Below are 22,987 nucleotides of genomic sequence, written 5' to 3' on the forward strand. Positions count from 1 at the left end.
AAGCAAAAATACTAAAATCACTAAGCATGTTCGGATTAGCGAGCTCGATTCGGGACTTTCGGGTCAAAATTTGGCAAAATGGACTTCAGAATCATATTCAAGATGTCGAAAACATTACATATTGCTTTTCGAAAAAATTGACTTTTTGGGTCATCGGTCGGTCAATGGTCAACAATTCATGTTGGACCGGCTCGGGTCGGGTTCAGACAGGCGGGTCAGGTCGAGTTCAAGCAGGATCTAGAAACCATCGGGCGGTGGGACTTCCCCATGCGCAGGCGGCGGCGCGTACGACGTTGTACAAGGTCGGGAAATTTATTTTAAAAATTCCTATAGCTATTTTAAGGGGTTTTGAAACATTTACCAAGCTCAGTTCACAATAGTGAACGGCGGAGAGCTTGATTTCGAATCGTTGGAAACTTTATCTTCCTCACCCCTCACACGTCGGCGACAACGGAGACAAGGACACTGGTGGACTCGAGACGACGCAAGGAATATGATGGCGCGGGAGGTGTCAAAAACAGAGCAACGATCGGCGACGAAACGACGCTCAAAGATTTTTTTTCTAAAATATAAAAATTTTGGAGAGAAAAATTAATTTAATTTTTTCCATATTTTGGTTTATATAAACCCTAAAAAATAAAATGACAAAATCATATCACAAGTCCTCCAGCTTTTGTTGCTTTCTGAATTTGGATCTAAATTTAATCAAAATTTGACTTTGGTCCTCGAATTAAAAAAATCAATTTAATCCTCGAAAAAATTTTAAGAGAATTTTTAGACTCTATTTTGGGGTGTGACATTTAATGTTCGAATTATCGATGTTTGTTGGATCGAAAACTAAAAGTTTTTAATATTATCTAAATATATATCAAATTTGAGTGTTATAAATAAAAACACGTTTGAAAATTTTATATTTTGTTTAGAGATCTGATTAAACTCGACTCTAACTTTAATTAGGGTTTAATATGATTGAGAAACATTGAATGTATTATCATGAAATCATTTACAAATATATGTAAACGACATAAATATCTTAGTATAAATATTATAAGGAGAGAATTTAAGTAATAAACTGTAGTTAAACAATTTTTATAATATCATTTATTAATCAAAATATTTAGCTATTTAGAATTTAAAAAAACTTGTAGCATTTTTTTCTCTTAATTTTTTCTCATTGGTTTGTCGTTAAACTCTTTTTATTCATTTTTATTGATCGACGTCTGCATCAATTTTAATGTTGTTTATCGACCGTCGATATTTTTTATTATCCTTTTATTTTTTATATCACATCATTATTTTTTTTAATAATTCTGCTTGTATGATGTGTTTTCATATACCTTTATAGCACGTTTTCTTTTACCTTTTGACATCTTTTTTTAATTGTTTGGTCGTTTTAACTATTTTTTTTAAGGGTTTATTTGATATTGACAAGACTGATCAAAATGGTGTTGTCTATTGTATTGTTGATCTTTTCTGCGTTGGACTCTCGAATTAGATTTGTATACTCCCTATACGTTCATTGTAATTTTAGATCACCCAATCTCTGAAATAAGTTGGATCGCCACTCGGAACGAACTGTTCGTACGCCATGTAGTTACGTAATGTATGTTCGGTCGAATCGTTGACTGTTAAGGTCGGAATGTTGAGCATATTGGTGCCTTTGGGAAACATTATATCAAAAGAGTAGTCTATCCCTTGCTTCTGATTCTCCATCTTCTCGAACTTGATTCCTGCCTCTTTCAGGTCTGTTGCGCTGCGTATAAAATTCCACAAGCGTTTGGGTTTTGGTTCTCTTGCCTCTGCTGCTGCTTTTGCTTTGAAATTCTGGCGTTCCTCTATTCCTTGTGGTGAAGGAAGGTGACGACTATGTACCAAGTTAGCATCTTCTTGGGACGAGAAGAGTTGCTCGGACATGTTGAACAAAGATTTTAAAGCCATAGGGGCGAACGCTGCAACATCTACTCTGGCATTTGGCACAATCACGCTATACAACTTGAAGAGCACGAAGAATGGAAGCTGATTTTCGAGCAGCAAATAATTTCAAGCTGATTTTCGGGTACCCGACGCGTGCCCATCCCTAATAAGGGCATGAGGAATTTAAGAAAGACTTATTTAAGGTGTATTTAACACTAAAATTTACTTCTTGAGGAATTTTATAACATATGAACTAAAATATTCTTTTATATAAGGATTAAAATCAAATTAATACCAACAAATAGAAAATGATAAATAGCATAATAGTTAAGAAATCACGATCATAAATTACATTCGATCAAAAAAAGAGATCATGAGTTTGTATTCCGGGTATATGTACAATGGATATGTTGGTTTTAAGTTAGAATTAATATTTGCAGTATCCGTATCATTTATAATTTTATATTATTATTGAAACATGGTGTATATTTAGTCTTTTTTATTAGTCGTTCTTATCGTTTATTTTTTCCAAAGTTAGATTTCATTTCGTCACGACTGATTACGATATTTTTATTTGTTATCATGTGGATATTTCTTGCTTTGAAGTCTTGGATTGAATTTAGGTATGCAATTTGGGTTTGTAGATAATTTTCTCATGATGCATAGTTCTGATTTGTATTTTGTTAATGATCATTCATTAATTTAATATCATATTGTCAGTGTCCCATTCATTTACACCCCTATTCATAATTAAAGCTTAATCTCTCTTTTTAATAATTATAATGTGTTTTAGTATTATCCTCTTCTCTCTTTACGTCGGGACGTGAATGTATCTTAACTTTTCAAACGGGCAAATTGACATGTCCTAGATTCAATAAAACACCAACAATTTGAAAATACATGCAAAAGTCTTAAGCAGAAACACATTATGAATTCCAATCAATCTAGAAAACCATAAACTGATAATACCTGGGAAAAAAGATGACAACTTAAAGATAAAGTCACGCATAGAATAGGAATGAAACCAAGCTGAAGAAATCCATTTCATCACTCCACAGGAATAGGAACCGTGATACCATCTTAAGAGTGCAGGTTTCGAGAGGTCTACTTGAATAGACTTTGGCTTCTTCAATCTCACTGCTTATAATAAGAGAGAACCGAAAATATAGTTTGTAGTGAAGTGAGCAGGAGCAAGACAACCGCAGCAAAAAACGATATGATGGACCAAGGATTGTGAAAATAATCTCTCCTCAATGCTGCCATCCATTTGTTTCGTTTTCTCTGGCAGTGCTTATTCACCCTGCAGTATATCTCAGCATAGTAGAATTCTTGTGAATAATAAATGGAGTCTCCAAGATGGTTAATCATCTTGGCAACGACTTCGTCATCCCCTAACCAATTATCAATGATTCCACTGTTACACAGTAACTGCACATCCTTGCCTGTGTCGATGAGGTTATCCATGAACAACACGTAATCGCTGAAATAAGTCGGTTCCCCACTTGATACGAACTGTTCGTACGCCATGTAGTTACGTAATGTACGTTCCGTTGAATCGCTGACGGTTAAGGTCGGAATCCTCAGCACATTGGTGCCTTTGGGGAACATTATATCGAAAGAGTAGTCTATCCCTTTCCTCTGATTCTCCGTCTTCTCGAATTTGATTCCTGCATCTTCCAGCTCTGTTGCGCAGCGTATGAAATTCCACAAGCGTTTGGGTTTTGCTTCTCTTGCCCCTGCTGCTGCTTTTGCTTTGAAATCCTTGTGGACTTTTATTCCTTGAGGCGAAGGAAGATGACAACTATGTACCAAGTCCAGAAGATGGAAGATATCGTTCTTAAGAGGACAGTCGAAGGAGATATCGAACAAAGATTTTAAAGCCATGTCGGCGAACGCAGCAATATCTACTCCGGCATTCGGCACAATCACGCCGTACAACTTGAAGAGCACGAAGAAAGGAAGCTGATTTTCGAGCAGCAACAAATCAACACGGATGTCAGTTTGAATACGTCCAAAGTTCAAAATATCGTCTTCTGGATAAACTTTCCGGATCAGTTGAACAATAAAGCATCCATCACGTATCACCATTTCTTCAAACATATGATATCCATAGCGAGAATCTTCATAGAATTGCTCAATTGCATCTAAGGGTGCGATGGCTCTTTTGAAATCGTCGACGGAAAGGTTGTTTTGCTCGAGAATCTTCTGAAAACATCGCTGCTTCACAGCTTCCATCGCCCACAAGTGTTCCCAATTGTAGTAATAGGGGCCAATAGAAATCACACTTGGTTCATAGGCATTTTTATTGACTTCCCGTAGTCTATGAGGCACTCTATATATACATCCCTTTGGCTGCCAAAGAAGCATGGGATAACTAATTTAAATATTTTAAATAAATTATGATCTATACATATATGTATTATAGACATTTTATATGTTCATAGGGGATATTCAATTACCATGGATTTCTTTGGTGCATTAAAGCGACGAACTGCCTGCATTATAAATCGAAATGAAAGATATAAATAACAAGTAAATAATATCAATGAATAAAAATATCACACTGTTTTGACGAAGAATTAAATCTATTAATAAATGAATTGAAATAAATCAAATTGAGAAATTCGTCCTATAATATACTTCTACATTAATTCATTTAGATTAGTGAATCATTAAATTTAATATATATAATTAAATCGAAATAAAGAAATAAATATCAGTTCATTATTATTATTATTTTTAAAATATCATCTAAACTTTTATATTCTAGAAATATATAAAGTTGGGGCCGTATAAGAGAATTTTATAGTCTAACTCAAATTACTATTTTAATAATAAAAATATATTAATATTGATGCTAAAAGTTTACAAAGTAACAGCAGTGCTTCTTACTATTTTTCTCACTTTTTTTTTCGATTCTTTTGCCCGTGGTTTAGGAGGAGGCTCTTTATACAAACAAACATCTGTCGTCTTTTGCTGCAAAAGAAGCATGGGATGATTAATTTGAATATTTTAATAAATTATGACCTAAACATATATTTATTATAGACAGTTTATATGTTCACAAGGGATATTCAATTACCGTGGATTATAAATCGAAAGTAACATTATAAATCGAAAGTAACAGTAAATAATATCAATGAATACACTATTTGACGAAGAATTAAATCTCTTAAATAAAATAAAATAAATTAAAAATATCGTTCTATAATATATCTATACAATAATTGATTTGGATTAATAAATTAATGAATGAATATAAACAATTAAACCAAACTAAATAAATAAATATCACTTCATTATTGTTTTTTTTCAAAAATATAATCTAAACATTTATATTATAGAAATATATAAAGCTGGGCAAGTACAAGAGAATTTTCAATTAAGGATAGTCTTTATTTATTTATTTATTTATTTTTTACAAATTCTAAATCTAATCCTAATTCTATCTAGAAAAGAAGGGAGAGAGAAGTTCTAGGAAAAGAAAAGAAAATTCTTTAATGGTCTAGAACATATGATTTAAAAGGATACAAGAGAATAAAGATGAACGACTTGACCAACTAACCGAATTTAATTGTACAGTAGCAGCCAATTACCAAGTGTAGAATATGATATGTCACATGGTCTCTAAGTTTGAAAAACCCCAATACTTTGAAAAAAAATATACTAACCTAGAAGAACTTTTTTTTTTCGAGGACAAGTTTTAACAAAAACCCTTATAATTTTCTCTCTCATTATCTCAACAATTCAATTGTAATCAATTCTTTCTTAAAAATAATTAAATGTATGGTGTTTAACGGACAAAAAAATCTTATTTATGTCTTTCCTAATTTTAATCTTATTACATTTTAATATTTTATAATTTTATATTATTATAATACATTTTAGGGACATCGTTTTTATAAAGTAACACAAAACCCCAATATTTTCTGGGATAGGCCTGGTAACAGCAGTGCTTATTACTTAGAGATGAATCTACTATAGGTAGAGGAGCATGTCGAGAAGTTTTCTGCACCTGAAGTTATTAGACGCACAAAAGCATGGAATAATTAATTTCTTAATTTAAAAATAAAGACGTTAATAATTATCATCTAAACATACATTTTTATTATAGGCCTATCCAAAGTCGATAAGGGACTTTATCATTTCAAAATACTAGTATTTATGACTATTTTATTTCAATAGATGATTATTTTAAAAAATAAACTATTAAAATCTATAGGTTTAAACAAACGTTATAAAAAAATAAATAATATAAAAAAATCAATATAAATGTTATTAGATTTATAAAAAAGTAATTTTAATAATACAAACCATAAAAATATACATTATAATTAAATAAAATTATATTTCAAAGTTATAGTTAGGGTATGTTTGTTTTCTTGTAATTGGTTTTCTAGAAAATGTTTTTCTCTTTTTTCAGTATTGGGTTGACAGAAAGCTTATTGTAAATGTAATTCATTTTCCCTATCAACTAAATTTCCTTTACATTTTTTTGAAAAATGACTTACCATCTGATTTTTTATAAGTCATTTTACGAACTTTTCACTCCAAATTATAAACACTCATTATTATTTTATATATTTAATATTAATATATTATTTTAATAAAAATATTAATTATTAAATTATATTATTGGATAATTTTATAATATAATATAATATTATTTTATTGTTATAGTTATATTATTATAACATATCATATTATACTTTTATTTTAATAATATATAATAATTATTAATAAGATTAATATTATTTATTAATTTCGTAAAAATAATATTATTGAGTTGTTAGATATTTTTATATTTTAGTAAAATATAATAATCATAATATTTTTATTTATAAAATTATGGATAATATTTTAATAATAATAATATTGACATAAATATTAAATAAATTATCTATATTTTAAGAATAATTAAATTTTGTTAATAATATATTATATGTATTTTACGTTTAATAAATAATTTTATAAAACAATCAACCAGTGGAAAATGAATTACAACATTATCCAAACACCGTAAAAATTTTCAAAAAAAAAATGTTTTCCAGAAAAATGTAATTCATTTTCTAGAATATGTTTTCCCTGAAACAAACGGACCCTTAGTTGACTGAAATAATTTGGTTTAAAATAAGCTTTAAGTCCTTGTCAAGTTTGAAATTGAGCAAATTGCTCTCTCTTGAAAAAAAAAAGTAGAGTAGTTTATTCATTGTAAATTTTGAATGCGAGTAATAAGAATGATTTTTGATGGTGTTGACATTTTATCTTAGTATATGATGTGTCTTGTAACACCATGAAACTCGGGTCAATAGTTTGGGTTAACTCGAGACCTAGAGCTCAAAGGATTTATTAAAATAGCTTGGACCAAGTTTATTTGAAATTGGGCTGAGTTGGGCCCAAAAGAAATTTGGAATTGATGATATTTTATGAAATAGGAAGTTAAGGACTAAAGTATAAATTTCCCATTTTTTGGAAGCTAAAAAACCCCCTTATTTTATGTTATGTTACATGAACCACTCCCAAATATCCCACCAAATCTTCGTTCTCTTCTTTCCATTTTCTTTCTTCCTCTTCCTTGTTTAAGTAGAGATTCCAAGCATTTCAATTTTAGTTTGTTTGAGCCAGATTAGATCCTTATTCTCCTAGCTTCATTCAAGCTCCATTTTGTAAGTTTTTTCAGTATAGTTTTCAAAATGGGTTTTGGGTAGGTTTAATAGAATTCAAGGATTCTAGGTTATTTTGTTAGAATCAAGTTATCGAAGTGTTTTAAGCCCCAACCAAATAATCTAGCTAAGTTAGTAATCCCCTTTTCTTAATTGTGTTTAGTGAAAGAAGTGAGGCGAAGTGCAAAAGGTAAATAAAAGGATAAAGCACAACTTGAGTGAGTTGGGAGATTTGCCATTAGTCAAGAATTTAAGGTAACCATACTTACAACTTCTTCATACTTATTAGTGGGTTATTAGAAGTGTTAGATAGCATGAAAATTGAGAAATAAGATTGATGATCATGTAAATGGTAGACTCATGTTTTATGTCATAAGCAGTTTTTGAAGCCTTATTTATGACCTTATTGATCACATAACACTAATAACAATTGGAACCTCGTAATAGCAATGGAAGTGAGTTTGAGTGTAAATTTGAGCCTAAATAAGGTCATTCGAGCGAAGGTATCGGTACTTTAAGAATAGTACCGATACTGTTCTTCTTTCAGCTTAGAATCCTTTAAGTTTTAAAAGGGGTATCGATACTCATTTAAGAAGTATCGATACTCGGGGTCCAATATCGATACTCAGAGGGCAAGTATCGATATTAGAGTATTTTTTAAAACATCAAAGCTAAATTTGGTATCGGTACTCATGGGAGTATCAATACCCAGGGTAGCAGTACCGATACTTCCTATAGGAGTATCGATACTGAGCATATTTTCAAAGCATCAAACCTCAAATTGGTATTGATACCCAAGGAATGTATCGATATTGAGGGTCCAGTATCGGTACCAGCGTATATTTTTTGGCAATAATTTTTCAAGGGTTTTAGAGTTAAATGAGGTTTCCAAGAACTCTATGATTACTCTCAAATAAGAATACAAGTGAGAACAATAAAAACGCTTAATCAAACGTAGAAACGAGATTAAGTAGGGACAAATAAGACTATCCTTGTTTGATGCTCAAAAAATGATTAGGACACCAGAGTTCCTTTAGTTCATGGTTTTGAAGCATAGAATCAGTCTAAATATCCTTAACTAGGGCGCAAGACACTTAAAACTGTCTAGCTAGGGCGCAAGGTCTGACACTCGTAAGGGGTGGGCTAGTTGGGGTTGTGGTGTCTGTTGAAAATATTTTGCTGTTTCGATATAACAAATTAAGTGTTATTGAATTTTAAGATTTTATAATCATTTTTTAAATTATATTCGATTAAATTATTCGAATATCACAAATATTACTCCAAGTTTATCAAAGGTCAATTTCAAACCTTACTAAAGTGTAAAGTATGTTTTAAACTTAAAATATTTTTGAAACAATTTTTACAAAGTATTTCGAACCAAAATCGAGCCAAAAATCAATTTTATAAAGGGATGTACCGATGCACTACTGGATGTATCGATGCACACCCTATTTCGAATGCATTTTGTGTATCGATGCACAACCATGCATCGATCCAATCTTGGTTTTATTGAAACATCGAATGCATTTTGTGTACCATGCACAGACCATGCATCGATACACTCCTGGCTCTTTTGAAACATCGAATGTAATTAGTGTACCGATGCACCCTAATTATACCGATGCACTAGGTCTTATAACGATCGAAATATTTGAATTTTACACATAGTGTATCGATGTACCCTGAGAGTGTACCGATGCACCTATGCTCCCAACCAGATTTTTAATTGTTTTCACACCATAACGACTCTATTGACTTCACCAATGATCCCCAACATTTAGGAGTGATTCAAGGTGTATTTAAACAAGCTTAGAAGCCATTAATCAATAACAATTGTGAGAGAAACAAAGAGAAAGCCTTAAACATCAAGTTTGAGCAAATTCAAACTATTTTCCATTCAATATTCATTTTTCTTTCAAGAGCACCCTTTATAATCAATTGTATTATTTTTTAGAGTTCTTTCTTCGTTCTAGAATTTTGCAAACATCTTACCTTGTGAGGTTTTTCTGTAAGTTTGTGAAATTTGTATTATTTCTCTATGAGAGAATGTGTTCTCAAGAATTTGGGGTATAATTCTTGATGGATTTGTAAGGTTACTCTTTGTCCTCAAAAGAAAGGCAAATTAGTGAATTTTTGGAAAATACTTAGTGTGGATAGCTAAGGTAGTGGACGTAGACTTTGGTTGAGAAAGTCGAACTACTCTAAATCGTTGTGTAATTATTTTCTATTTTCTGCAAAAGCTTCCACCAAAATTTTAATTGCCAATTTACCCTTCTTGGCTATTTCATCGATCGATTAACTCAACAATTGGTATTAGAGCCTCACTCATTTGAAGGTTTAATCGGCTCTAGAGTCGATTCGGGAAGAGTTATATCGATATTCAAGTCATCAATGGCCTCTACTTCAAACTTCGACCTTGGTCTTGATTCAATGCCCGTCAACAAGCCTCCTTTCTTCAATGGAGCTAATTATGCTTATTAGAAGAATAAAATGAGGTACTTCATTTAAGCAAGTGACATGAGAGCATGGTATATCATAGAAGACGAATACATCATACCTTCCACTCATTCAAGATTGTGGAGTGAAGGAGAGACAAGAATGTTCTAGCTCAACTCAAATGCTATCCATATTATTTTTTGTGCTCTTGGACCAGATGAATACGGGAGAGTTTCATCTTGTATAACCGCCAAGGAGATATGGGATAAATTATAAGTCACTCATGAAGACATAAACAAGGTAAAAGAATCTAAAATTAGTCTTCTAACTCATAGTTATGAAAATTCCAAGATGAAACCGGATGAAGATATCAAAGCTATGATGGATAGATTTTCCACGATTATCAATAGTCTCAAATCATATGGAGAGATCATTCTAAATGAGAATCTTGTGAGGAAGTTAGTTTACTCTCTTCCAAAATCTTGGCAATCAAAGAAGACGACGATCATCGAGGCTAAAAATTTAAAATCTTTAACCCTCGATGAGCTTATTGGTTCTCTCCTCACGCATGAAATGATGCTTCAAGATGAGGTAGACCTCGAAAAGACGGACGAGATAAAGAAAAAGACGGAGAAAAAGAAGAACGTTGGAGTTTCTCTCAAATCCACAAAGGATGAGAGTGATTCAGATGACGATGACGAGGAAATGGCAATATTTGCCAAGCGGTTTAAAAAATTAATGAAGCCCGATAAAGAAAGAAAATTCAAAAGAAATGAAGGCTTAAAAATGAACCAAAGGAAAAAGACCCTATCATTTGCTACGAATGTAAAAAAACTGGGTCATGTCAAGTACGATTGCCTATAATTAAAGAAGAAGGGTTAATCCAAGAAAAAACATAAGGCACACGTGGCTACATGGAGCGATGATGAAGCTTCCGATGAGGAGGAACAAGAAGTAGCAAACTTGTGCTCGATGGCCATCGGGGAAAGCTCTCAAGTAACCTCTAGCTCATTTAATTTTGAAGATTATTCTTTTGATGAGCTATTAGAAGAATTACTGGGTTGGCTTCGGATTATGAGAAATTATTTTTAAAATACAAAAATGATATTTCAAAATTGAAAAACGAAAATAATCTCATATCCAAGACCAACATTGATCTTGAAAGTAAGGTCAAAGAATTGCAAATCAAATTAGATGAATTTGAAAAGAAAAATATTGATTTGCATAACCTACTTTCAATAGTGAATGCTTATCATCAAAAGAAAATTGATGATCTTAAAGCTTCTTTTAATAAAGTTGGGACAAAATGTTTTGAAAATGGAGAAAGTTCAAAATCCAACTTTGTTAAAAAAAGTTTTAAAAACTACAATCATAGAGGTCCCCGAAGAACCTCTAATGGAAAAATCGTTAGAAGTATATGGGTTCCTAAAGAACTCATTACTACTAAAGATAAGGATATCCTACACAAATGGATACCCAAGGGGACTGGGATTTTAGAAACTAATGAATATGGACCCAAAAGAAACTGAGTACCAAAAATAAAAAATTAATCTATGTTTGTAGGAAAATGAGCATTGTTACAAGGCACGGGAAACAAATTCAAATTCATGGTACCTTGATAGTGGATGCTCAAGACACATGACCGGAGACAAGAGCCGGATCATAGAGATTAACGACAAAAATGGAGAAGAGGTGACTTTTAGTGATAATTCAAAAGGTCACATTGAAGGTATATGCTCTATAGGTAATACCTCTTCCATATAAATTAAAAATGTTTTATATGTGAATGGATTAAAGTATAATCTATTGAGTATTAGTCAATTATACGATAAAGGATACAATGTCATGTTTAAAACTAATGTTTTTAAAGTCATTGATATTGCATCTAATCGGATTATGCTTGTTGGTCATAGAATAGGAAACATATACATGGTGCATTTAGATTCTATAAATATGACTAATTTATCCCTAGTTGCTAAAGATGAGCATGATAGTTGGTTATGGCATAGGAGACTAGGACATACTAGCATGAGTGTTTTACTATGACTAATTCAAAGAGATTTAGTAAGAGGATTGCCAAAGCTAAAATTTGATAATGATAAAATCTGTGATGCATGTGCTAAAGGAAAACATAGAAGAGCCTCCTTTAAATCCATTAATGATGTATCAACTAGTAGAGTATTACAATTGATTCACATAGATCTTTTTGGGCCAATTAGGATTGTTAGCTTGGGTGGAAAACAATATTGTTTTGTATTTGTAGATGACTATTCTAGATATACTTGGGTTCTATTTTTAAGTACTAAAGATGAAGCATTAGAAAAATTATCACGTTTTCAAAAGTAATCCAAAACGAAAAAGGTTACTCCATAACTAGTGTTAGGAGTGATAATGGTACTGAATTTGAAAATCTTGGATTTACTGATTTTTTTAATTCTAATGGTATTAACCATAATTATTCAGCACCAAGAACCCCTCAACAAAATGGAGTTATTTGAGAGGAAAAATCAAACTTTAGAAGAAATGGTTAGAACTATGCTTTGTGAAAACAATTTGCCAAAATATTTTTGGGCGGAAGCCACAAATACCGCTTGTTATGTTATAAACCGAGTAATGATTAGGCCAATTTTAAAGAAAACTCCATACGAACTTTTCAAAAATAAAAATCCTAACATTAGTTATTTTCATCCTTTTTGATGTAAATGTTTTGTTTTAAACAACAGTAAAGAAAATCTTGGCAAATTTGATGCTAAAAGTGATGAAGGAATTTTTCTGGGTTATTCCTTAAATTCTAAAGCTTATCGAGTATTTAATAAAATAACTTTAGTTGTAGAAGAGTCTATATACATGTTGTTTTCGATGATAATCGCCTTCTGATGAAGGATTCTTGTGTTGATGATGATGTAGGTGTTGTAAAAGCAAATGACGTTAGACATGACGTTGGAAAACCATCATCAAATGAAGAAACGAAAGATGAGGAAACTCACGATGTTCTCGAGAATCCAACCATTGAAGAAATGGAAGTCTCTTACCCAAGAGAATACAACTATGTAAAGGATGGTGAGATAATAGGTGATTCATCCAAAGGGGTAACAACTCGATCTTCTCTTAGAAATATATGCAATTATGTTGCATTTATTTCATGCATAGAGCCTAAGAATATCAAAGAAGCATTAGATGATGAAAATTGGATTATGGCTATGCAAGAAGAATTAAATCAATTTGAGAGAAGTAAAGTATGGACATTAGTTAAAAGGCCTAGTAATAAATCTACTGTAGGTACTAGATGGGTATTTAGGAATAAGCTTGATGAAAGTGGTAATATAGTGAGGAACAAGGCTAGACTTGTTGCTCAAGGTTATACTCAAGAAGAAGGCATAGACTATGATGAAACATACGCTTCCGTAGCTAGGATGGAAGCAATTAGAATGTTATTAGCATTTGCATGTTTCAATGAATTTAAATTATATCAAATGGATTTTAAAAGTGCATTTTTAAATGGTTTTATAAAAGAAGAAGTGTATGTGGAACAATCTCCTGGTTTTGAAGATTCAAAATTTCCAAATCATGTTTTTAAATTGACAAAAGCTCTTTATGGTTTAAAACAAGCTTCTAGAGCTTGGTATGAAAGATCGTCAAACTTTTTAATTGAAAAAGGTTTTTTGAAAGGGAAGGTTGACACTACATTATTTTTAAAGCATAAAGGTAAAGATTTATTAGTAGTTCAAATTTATGTTGATGATATAATATTTGGTTCTACTAATGATATCTTTGCCAAGAATTTTCTAAGCTAATGCAGAGTGAATTCGAGATGAGCATAATGGGGGAGCTCTCATTTTTCTTGGGACTCCAAATCAAGCAAAGAAAAGATGACATCTTCATCAATCAAGCAAAATTCGTCAAGGATATGTTCAAGAAATTTGGATTGGAAAATGGAAAACCCATGCCACTCCAATGAGCTCATCAATAAAGCTTAAAAAAGATGAATGAAGTAAATGTGTGGATGTTAAATTATATAGATCCATGATTGGTTCTTTGCTTTATCTAACCGCAAGTAGACCGAACATTATGTTTAGTGTTTTCTTATGTGCTAGATTTCAATCATGCCCTAAGGAATCACATCTACTAGCCGTTAAGAGAATCTTTAGACACCTTAATGACACTCCTAGTTTAGGACTTTGGTATCCTAGAGACTCTAGCTTTAGCTTGCATGCCTTCTCTGATGCAGATTATGGAGGATGCAAAATATATTAAAAAAGAACCTCCGGTACTTCTCAATTCCTAGGAAATATATTGATTTCATGGTTTTCAAAGAAACAAAATTGTATTGCTTTATCTACCACTGAAGCGTAATACATTTCAGCCGGTAGTTGTTGTGCACAAGTTTTATGGATGAAACAACAACTTTTAGATTATGGAATTGAAGTTAGTACCATACCATCAAGTGTGACAATACTAGTGTTATTTGTCTCACTAAAAATCCCATCCAACACTCTAAAACTAAGCACATTGAAATTAGACATCGTTTCATTAGAGATCATGTCACTAAAGGAGATGTAGTTCTAGAATATGTTGATACTTTGCATCAATTAGCGGATATTTTTACAAAACCTTTAGACAAAGAGAGATTTTGGACACTTAGGAGAGAATTAGGTTTAACTAACCTACCTTGACTTAGTGTTTAAAATAATTTTAGCACTTTTAAATTATAATTGAAAAATGCTTATAAAAATATTATTTTTTATTGCATTCTTTGCTAATAGTTAGGGGGAGTTTATGATCTTTAGTGAAAAATTAATTGTATGTTCAAATAAAATTTAAGGATAGTTTTATTTGTTTGAACATTGTTAATTTTCGATCTTTGAGTTGCCAATACCACTAGAGCTTAATTAATTTAGCATTTTGAGTGTTTAAAAACGGATTTTAACATTTTTGTGCTATATACATTAGTACACTATGAAAGTGTACCAATGCATCCCTTGAATATGCACCGATACACTATGAAGGTGCATCGATGCATGCCTTGAATGTGCATCGATACATTTTGCAGTGCATTGATACACTCGTCGGGTTTTAGGCTTATAATCCCTAAAATTTCATTTTTAGCCAAAACCTAAACACCCAAAACACTCTATTGTCGCCTCCTCTCTCGCCCAAATCTTCACTTTGCCTCAAAATCATCGTTTCAAGTCAGAATCTACTCGATTTTCAACTCCTAAACCTGTTACATTCATTAATTTCGTACAAACAACATCACATTCTCACAAAATCCAAATTTTCAAGGTAATATTTCAAAAACCCTTGTTTTATTGATTTTTGAACTTAGGACTAGTTTTGATTACTTCTAGGTTGAACTATATATCGGACATTTGTTAGATTATAGTTTAGAACTATAATCTACAACTAATTTCATCAAAAACACACAATTTTTCCAAAAAAAAATTGGAATTCTCAAAATAAAAAAAATCAAAAAATTATTGTTTTAATTTTAAAATTTGATGTTTTTGATTTAATTAGATTGTTTTGAAAATTACATATTGTTATTCAAACGTTGTTTTCAAAAATTAATTTTCAAACTTTGCCCATTAGGATTTATTTTAGAGAACATTGAAATATTGAGGACTCATTTGAGTTTTGGGATTCATATTGTTGAATACATATGTTTTTAAAATTGCAGGTATCTATCATATTCCTATTTCTTGAACCATGTCTCACTCTAAACGCCCTAGGTCATCATCTAGTCGTTCGAGTCAAAATCGACCTCCTATTCCACCTCCACCTCAAAACCAAACCCAAACGCTCCCAAATTGACCATCCTTAATTCTTGTTTTAACCAACCTGATTGTCGTAGAGAAGATCTCTACCATAGGTTTGTTAATTCATTTCAGTCATTCAAAATCTGGGAAAAACATATCCCTTCTATCCAAGTAATGGTCGATATAAATTTCGAATATCTTCTTACCCTCCGTTCTTAGAAATTTGATAAAATGTTTGAACTCCAGCCCATTGTTTATCACCAATTGGTCCGTTTTTTCTATTCTAATGCGGTTTGTGTTCAAAACGAGCGTCAAACTGAAACCATAGAAATTCGATCATGTCTCTTAGGTGAATTCATTTATATTGACTCCGACACAATCGCTAATGCCTTTGGGTTAGAACTCATCACGAGCGATTCCTTCAGTTGATGATCTCTTGGTGGTTTAGACCATCCGGAGGTAGGTACTCTTCTCTTAGAGTCTTAGATTTATGGTGGATACATTGTATCAAACATAATAAGAAAATAAATTTGCCACAGATCATTTTCGGTGAACTAGTAGATACCGTAAATGTTGTCCCATCAAAAAATGTCGAAACTTTAGTTTACGGTTGTCTCCTTAGTAATATGTTTATCAAACTCAGGCTTAAGGTTTCGCTTGATATTCTCATCCCTCTTCAGAACCAAATAAATTTCACATCTTTAAAGAAATCGGGATGGAAGGAGGACAAGGGTCAATGGGTTCGATCCATTGAGAAAACACCGGGAGGTAGCTCTTCACGAGCTCCTCCGGCACCGGCATCGGACGATGATCCAGAACTTCAAGAGCTATTTCAAGATATCGACGATCACGTACCCGAGGACGAGCTGACACGGCAAGAGGATCCAATGCCTCCATACTTTAGCTCTTTCATAGAGACATTGGATATGAGGTTTACATCATTAGAGTCTCGCTTGACTGCTATGGGGACTCAACAATTGGAGAATCAACGAGAGATTCGAGCTAACCGTGATGCAATGAATAATCGATTCAATGTTGTGGATGATAGACTCGATGCGTTTACACGAGATGTGGCTAATATATGGGCACATCTATTTCCTCCCGATCCTCCTACGGATGCTTAAACTTCGCTTGCTAGTTTTCTTAGGGTTGAATCATAATGGATCCTAACATTGTTTTAAAACATTTTGATGTTTTTGGATTGATTTTGGATGTTTGAATATGGATGTTTGGATGTTTGAACTTAAATGTTTATATTTATATATATTTGATTTGGTTGAATTTTTAATTTGAGCTTAATGTTTATTAGTTTTTGCATCATATTAGTTGAAATATGACCAATTACCATTGCACATTATCTATGAATATTGATTTATGAAACTAATGACTAATCTTTTTCTTGATTGTGATCTTAGCAGTTTAAGCTTCAAATCTAAATATCAATTGGCTAAATTTTCAAAACCTTATTTTATAGTCTTTTTTATTTAACAAAAAGGGGAAGTAATTTTCAAAATTGATTTCAAAAATGATTTTCAAAGAAAATCTTAAAATTACTTAAATGTTTTGTTATATCAAAAAGGGGAGATTGTTGAAAACATTTTGATGTTTCGATATAACAAATTAAGTGTTATTGAATTTTAAGATTTTATAATCATTTTTAAAAATATATTCGATTAAATTATTCGAATATCACAAATATTACTCCAAGTTTATCAAAGGTCAATTTCAAACCTTACTAAAGTGTAAAAGTATGTTTTAAACTTAAAATATTTTTGAAACAATTTTTACAAAGTATTTCGAACCAAAATCGAGCCAAAAATCAATTTTATAAAGGGATGTATCGATGCACACCCTATTTCGAATGCATTTTGTGTACCGATGCATAACCATGCATCGATCCACTCTTGATTTTATTGAAACATCGAATGCATTTTGTGTACCAATGCACAGACCATGCATCGATACACTCCTGGCTCTTTTGAAACATTGAATGTAATTAGTGTACCGATGCACCCCAAGTGTATTGATGCACTAGGTCTTATAACAGTCAAAATATTTGAATTTTACATATAGTGTATCGATGCACCCTGAGAGTGTACCGATGCACCTATGCTCCCAACTAGATTTTTAATTGTTTTCACACCATAATGGCTCTATTGACTTCACCAATGATCCCCAACATTCAGAAGTGATTCAAGTTGAATTTTAACAAGCTTAGAAGCCATTTATCAATAACAATTGTGAGAGAAACAAAGAGAAAGCCTTAAACATCAAGTTTGAGCAAATTCAAGCCTATTTTCCATTCAATATTCATTTTGCTTTCAAGAACACCCTTTGTACTCAATTGTATTATTTAGTGCTCTTTTTTGTTCTAGAATTGTGCAAACATCTTACCTTGTGAGGTTTTTTAAGTTTGTGAAATTTGTATTATTTCTCTTTGAGAGAGAGAGTTCTCAAGAATTTGGGGTATAATTATTGAGGGATTTGTAAGGTTACTCTTTGTCCTCAAAAGAAAGACAAATTAGTGAATTTGTGGAAAATCCTTAGTGTGGATAGCTAAGGTAGTGGACGTAAACTTTGGTTGAGAAAGTCGAACCATTCTAAATCGCTGTGCAATTATTTTCTATTTTCTGCAAAAGCTTCCACCAAAATTTTAATTGCCAATTCACCCTCTCTTGGCTATTTCGTCGATCGATTAACTCAAATAGTGTCCAATTCAGAGATTCTGGGGGCCACATCTTCGATAGACTAGAACGAGCGTGAGCTCTGAGATGCATAAATCCCTTAGCCGCATCATGATGTCTACCATAGCGTAGAGAGTGAGTATCACAATGATACTAATGATTTTAATTGGATAGATTCATAGTACTTTTATCAGTTGTTAAAGCATGATATTAATGAGATTTTTTTGTATGTTTTAGTAGTTAGTATGACATTGGGCTAGCTAGCTCAGTGTTTGGAATTTGTTTTCTTATGCAGATTCTTAGGTGTACCACTTGAAGAACTTTTGTGCGGAGTATATCCAGACTAGATTCCAGGGCAGAGTACGTCTGAAGTCCTTTAGTGGGCATGCATATTCGAAATCCCTATGTAGTATACTTTAGTTATGATTTGTTTTGAATAATGATCTGTATATTTTGTTTACAATTTATGGGAGCTCCGAAATATAAATTGTTTTGTATGAAAGTTGTTGTCTATTTTATTAAAAGAAATTATTAATGAATTCCATTGAGTATGATAAAGAAAAATATTTGGTTAGCCACTTCGGTGGTTCCATGTGGCACTCTTATCGGTCGACTGTGTATCGTACTGGTATAGGGCATTACATGTCTAACTATGATTAGATAAATTTTAAATAAAATAAAAACTAAAAATTATATAATTTAAAATGGTTCTTTATAATTTTGAAAATTTTAACAAAATTTTAATCATTTTTATGATTTCGTGTATCATGTTTTCAATTAAACCCTTATTCGCACTCTAAATGTAAATTTAAAAAAAAATTGTGTATAATTTTCAATTAAGTATTTTAAATATTTTTACGTTTTGACTTGTAATTGGACCACAAATTTTGGAGTTAGAATAAGAGTTAATTTTGCATTTAGATTTCATAATTGTTAAAAGATTTATGTGACAATCCACAAAAATGTTTTGAGAGATATAAGTTAGCAATAGAGAGGAGCTTAAAAATTTTAAAATTAAAATATTTAAGTACAATAATTTTAGTGTTTTGGACCGAAATATTAACTTTTCAAACATACATGGACTAACTATTCTTTTATATATAGATGGACTAAAATTAATAAAAAATTTAAATATGATATATGAACTAAAATATTCTTTTCTATAATAGAAAGAGTAAAAAAGCATATACCTGGATGCTGCCCTGCTCTATGTCTCGATCCGGCGTTATTTCACTAGCAAGGTCCATTTGCTGTAAAAAAGTATGGGATAATTCATTTTTTATTCCAAGACTAATATATTCTATCATCACAATCAATACTTAATGGTAAAAAATATTACAAAGAAGATCATACGAGAAAAATAAATAAATAACACATCCAAAAAAATTAGAATAAAACAAAGATGTATATAGGTGTGTTTGTATCAACAAACTAATAACAACAAGAAATCAAACTACTTAAATATCCTTGACTATCGAGACACTATCAACTTAGCTTAAGCACTGAATCAAATTACTTGGTGACTCCTAAATTTTAAGATTATAAACAAAATTTAACATACCAACCTACTACAGCGATAGATCCCCACCGACGATTGATGGTTTTTCAGAACGAAAATGGATTGGGGTCTTAGGATTGTGTTAAGGAAGAAAAGAAAAGGAGTAGGTAAAGGCAAAAGAAGGAAGAAAAGATATAAGGTCAACGCAAAAGAAAAGTAAATGATATCGGCTTCTAAGAAGTAATGGCAAAATGAATCTTTTAAAGGGCTTTTTTCAAAGGAAATGAACAAATGAATAAATATCATTATTTGATATATAAATTGTATAAAAAAAATATATAATTTTATATATTTAAATTTTAAAATTTAATATTAAAATCTTTAAATTTTTTATGCAAATAGAAACAATTAATTTTATTAAAAAAATAAGAAATATTCAAAATTACAATGAAGGTTTACACCCATAAATGTAAATTAAGCATATAATTAGGATCTATTCCTATAATCATTGACACCAAAATTAACCATCTAAGATCATACATGAACTATATAAAAAAATATTAGAAACTCAAACAAAAATTAGATATAAACAAATTTAACTGAGTTAGCAAACGAATCACAAAATAAAGATCAAATTATTAAAAGACAAATCGCAAATCAAAGTCGATGGTCATTTGATTATTTGATAATCTAGTCCTATAATAGACTTGTTTGATTTATTGACCAGTTTACATTTTGGTTGCGTAACTTTGTTATTTGCTATTTTCATCCTTTATTGCAGTAATGAATATAAGCATGGATTATTGGCAATAGATTTGATTTTGTTTATAATTAATGATGTTTATATATTTTAATGTGTGATATGTGCATTGTCTTGTATGCATGATTGAATTATATCATTATACTTTAGTCTCGGCCTTAATTAATAAAATTAATATCACATTTTAGTTATTAATCAATTTAGTATAAAAATCATTTATCACATGTCATGTTAATATGGGTAGGTTTAGTAACTTAAAATATTAAGAATTTAAAAATTCCTTTGTAAAATATATGACCATAAGTGCATGTGTATGTATTATTTTAGACTTAGATGTTTGTTCAAATGTATGGCATTATCTAATTAGTTTTTGTATGGTATCTGTCGTAGCCGTCTTTCGCCCGGAGGGAGAAGACCGATATCGACTCGGGGATTTTCTCTTTAAAAATTATTTTGAAATATGAAGAGTCGCCACCAATCATTTGAGGTGAATTGGAACACCGTAAAATTGGGTGATTTTAATAAAACATCTTATTTTTATCAAAATATCAAGTTTTGGGGTCTACGAAATCCAGAAATCAGGTTCGGGAGTCGGTTACGCGTGGAGAATGATTAGCACCCCCCACAAGCGCCCAAAAATTGGTACCTAGTTGATTACCATATATTTAAAATCAGAAATTTAGAGTTCGATCTTTATTTAATTTAAAAATCAAGAAAGATGCAAAGTTGAAAAGTGTATTCGTTTATCGAGATAGATAGCATTCGCCCCCGAGCGTAAATGCGGGAGATCAGCTATTGTGCCTAATAACCGAATATTGCCTCATTTTTAGAAATCATGATGTGGTTTTGAAAAGGATGTCGACTTATTCAAGGAATTACCAGTATTCACCCCTTGAGCACGATCGCGGGAGATATACTATTAATTCCTTAATAAGTGAATAGTGCCTTAGATTTGTAAAAACAATGCAATCAAACAAAATTTTATTTGTCCTAATTAAACTAAAAGTAAATTAAGGCATTTTTTAACCTACTTTGTCAAATTATGAAAATTAAAGAACATAGGGGCTCAAATCTAAAAACGTATGTTTTAATATTAATCCTATTTGATTTTAATTTGATTTATGATCCCATAAAACAAACATCAAAGGTATTATTTTATACCAGTAATCATTTAAAATACCTTCCTAATTAGTTAATAAGATATTTCATGTTTTATTGTATAAAATAATTTAACTTAACACATAATAAATTTAATGATTAAATCAAGAAAATATAAAAATTCAAAGTCACTATTGCGATGTTTTTCTTAATATATATATATATATATATACCTTAAAAAATAAAGTAAAAAATAATAATAAAATACCGAGCTTATTAAAATATTGAATAAACTACCATGATGTATGCAACATGTATAGCTTTGTATTTAAAGTGAGAAATAATAAATGTAAATTATAGGATGCATAGTCATATATAGAAAAGTATAAAACACATTAACCATATGAACAAATTAATTGAAAATTATCAACTAAATTTATGGCATAATACATGCATGCATATATATATATATATATATACATACAAATGAGACAAATATATAAACAAATTACACCCAATAGTCAAACAAGTTGATGCCTATATTAAAGATATAATAAATTATAATAAGGAAACAAAATTATAGGTCACAATCAAATTGACAAAAAATATATTTTGTAAACATGAAAACACCTTATGAATCACGTGAAAGTGTAAACATATTGAAATTATATGTTCCATACATATCTTCATATATTATAATAAAACATAATATAAAATAAAGTGGGTCATATATACACGTACGCATAGCACTCACACATGAAAACCAATTGATTTATACGAGTTTAAAAGGAGGGAAACAATGATTAAAGTAACGAAACAACAAGTTAGGGGGCCTAGAACCTAATTTACCATTCACTTCAATGACTAAAAATTAAATTACCCTAAAAATGTAATATAAATCCTACTTTTACACTTAACATAGACTAAGCAAGCCCCAGCCGTTTCTATTCTTCATCCCCATCTCTAACTCTTCTTCCTTTTCTCGACCAAAAGCCATAAAGTTCTACACAACTAATAGCCATCATGGCTCCAACCAACACCACATGGCCAACCACCGCATCATGGTGGCCACGATCCTCTTCAACTCTAATCTCACTCGTTCTTTCTCTCGGCGATAACCATAAAGCTTCACTCACGCAACCGGCAAGCCACCATTTCACGGTGGTCACTCTTACCCG

At 31.2% G+C, this 22,987-nt stretch overlaps 1 protein-coding gene and 1 long non-coding RNA gene across 2 annotated transcripts; both read right to left on the reverse strand.

Moving 5' to 3' along the window:
• Nucleotides 1-2,784: 2,784 nt before the first annotated feature.
• LOC120178400 (UPF0481 protein At3g47200-like) lies at nt 2,785-4,398 on the reverse strand. The gene is made up of 2 exons (XM_039184255.1): nt 4,374-4,398; nt 2,785-4,266 (listed from the first exon to the last, which is right to left on the reverse strand). The coding sequence occupies exons 1-2, from the start codon at nt 4,374-4,376 to the stop codon at nt 3,049-3,051; spliced, it is 1,221 nt and encodes a 406-aa protein (XP_039040186.1). The 5' UTR covers nt 4,377-4,398; the 3' UTR covers nt 2,785-3,048.
• A 423-nt stretch (nt 4,399-4,821) lies between these two features.
• LOC120178401 lies at nt 4,822-20,171 on the reverse strand. Its single transcript, XR_005521511.1, has 3 exons — nt 20,019-20,171; nt 19,644-19,703; nt 4,822-4,890 (listed from the first exon to the last, which is right to left on the reverse strand). It is a non-coding gene; the product is annotated as an uncharacterized LOC120178401 (long non-coding RNA).
• Between the last annotated feature and the right edge of the window lie 2,816 nt (nt 20,172-22,987).

This window comes from Hibiscus syriacus, unplaced genomic scaffold (assembly GCF_006381635.1).
Source record: "Hibiscus syriacus cultivar Baekdansim isolate YM2019G1 unplaced genomic scaffold, ASM638163v2 tig00112349_pilon, whole genome shotgun sequence".
Taxonomy (NCBI): Eukaryota; Viridiplantae; Streptophyta; class Magnoliopsida; order Malvales; family Malvaceae; genus Hibiscus; species Hibiscus syriacus.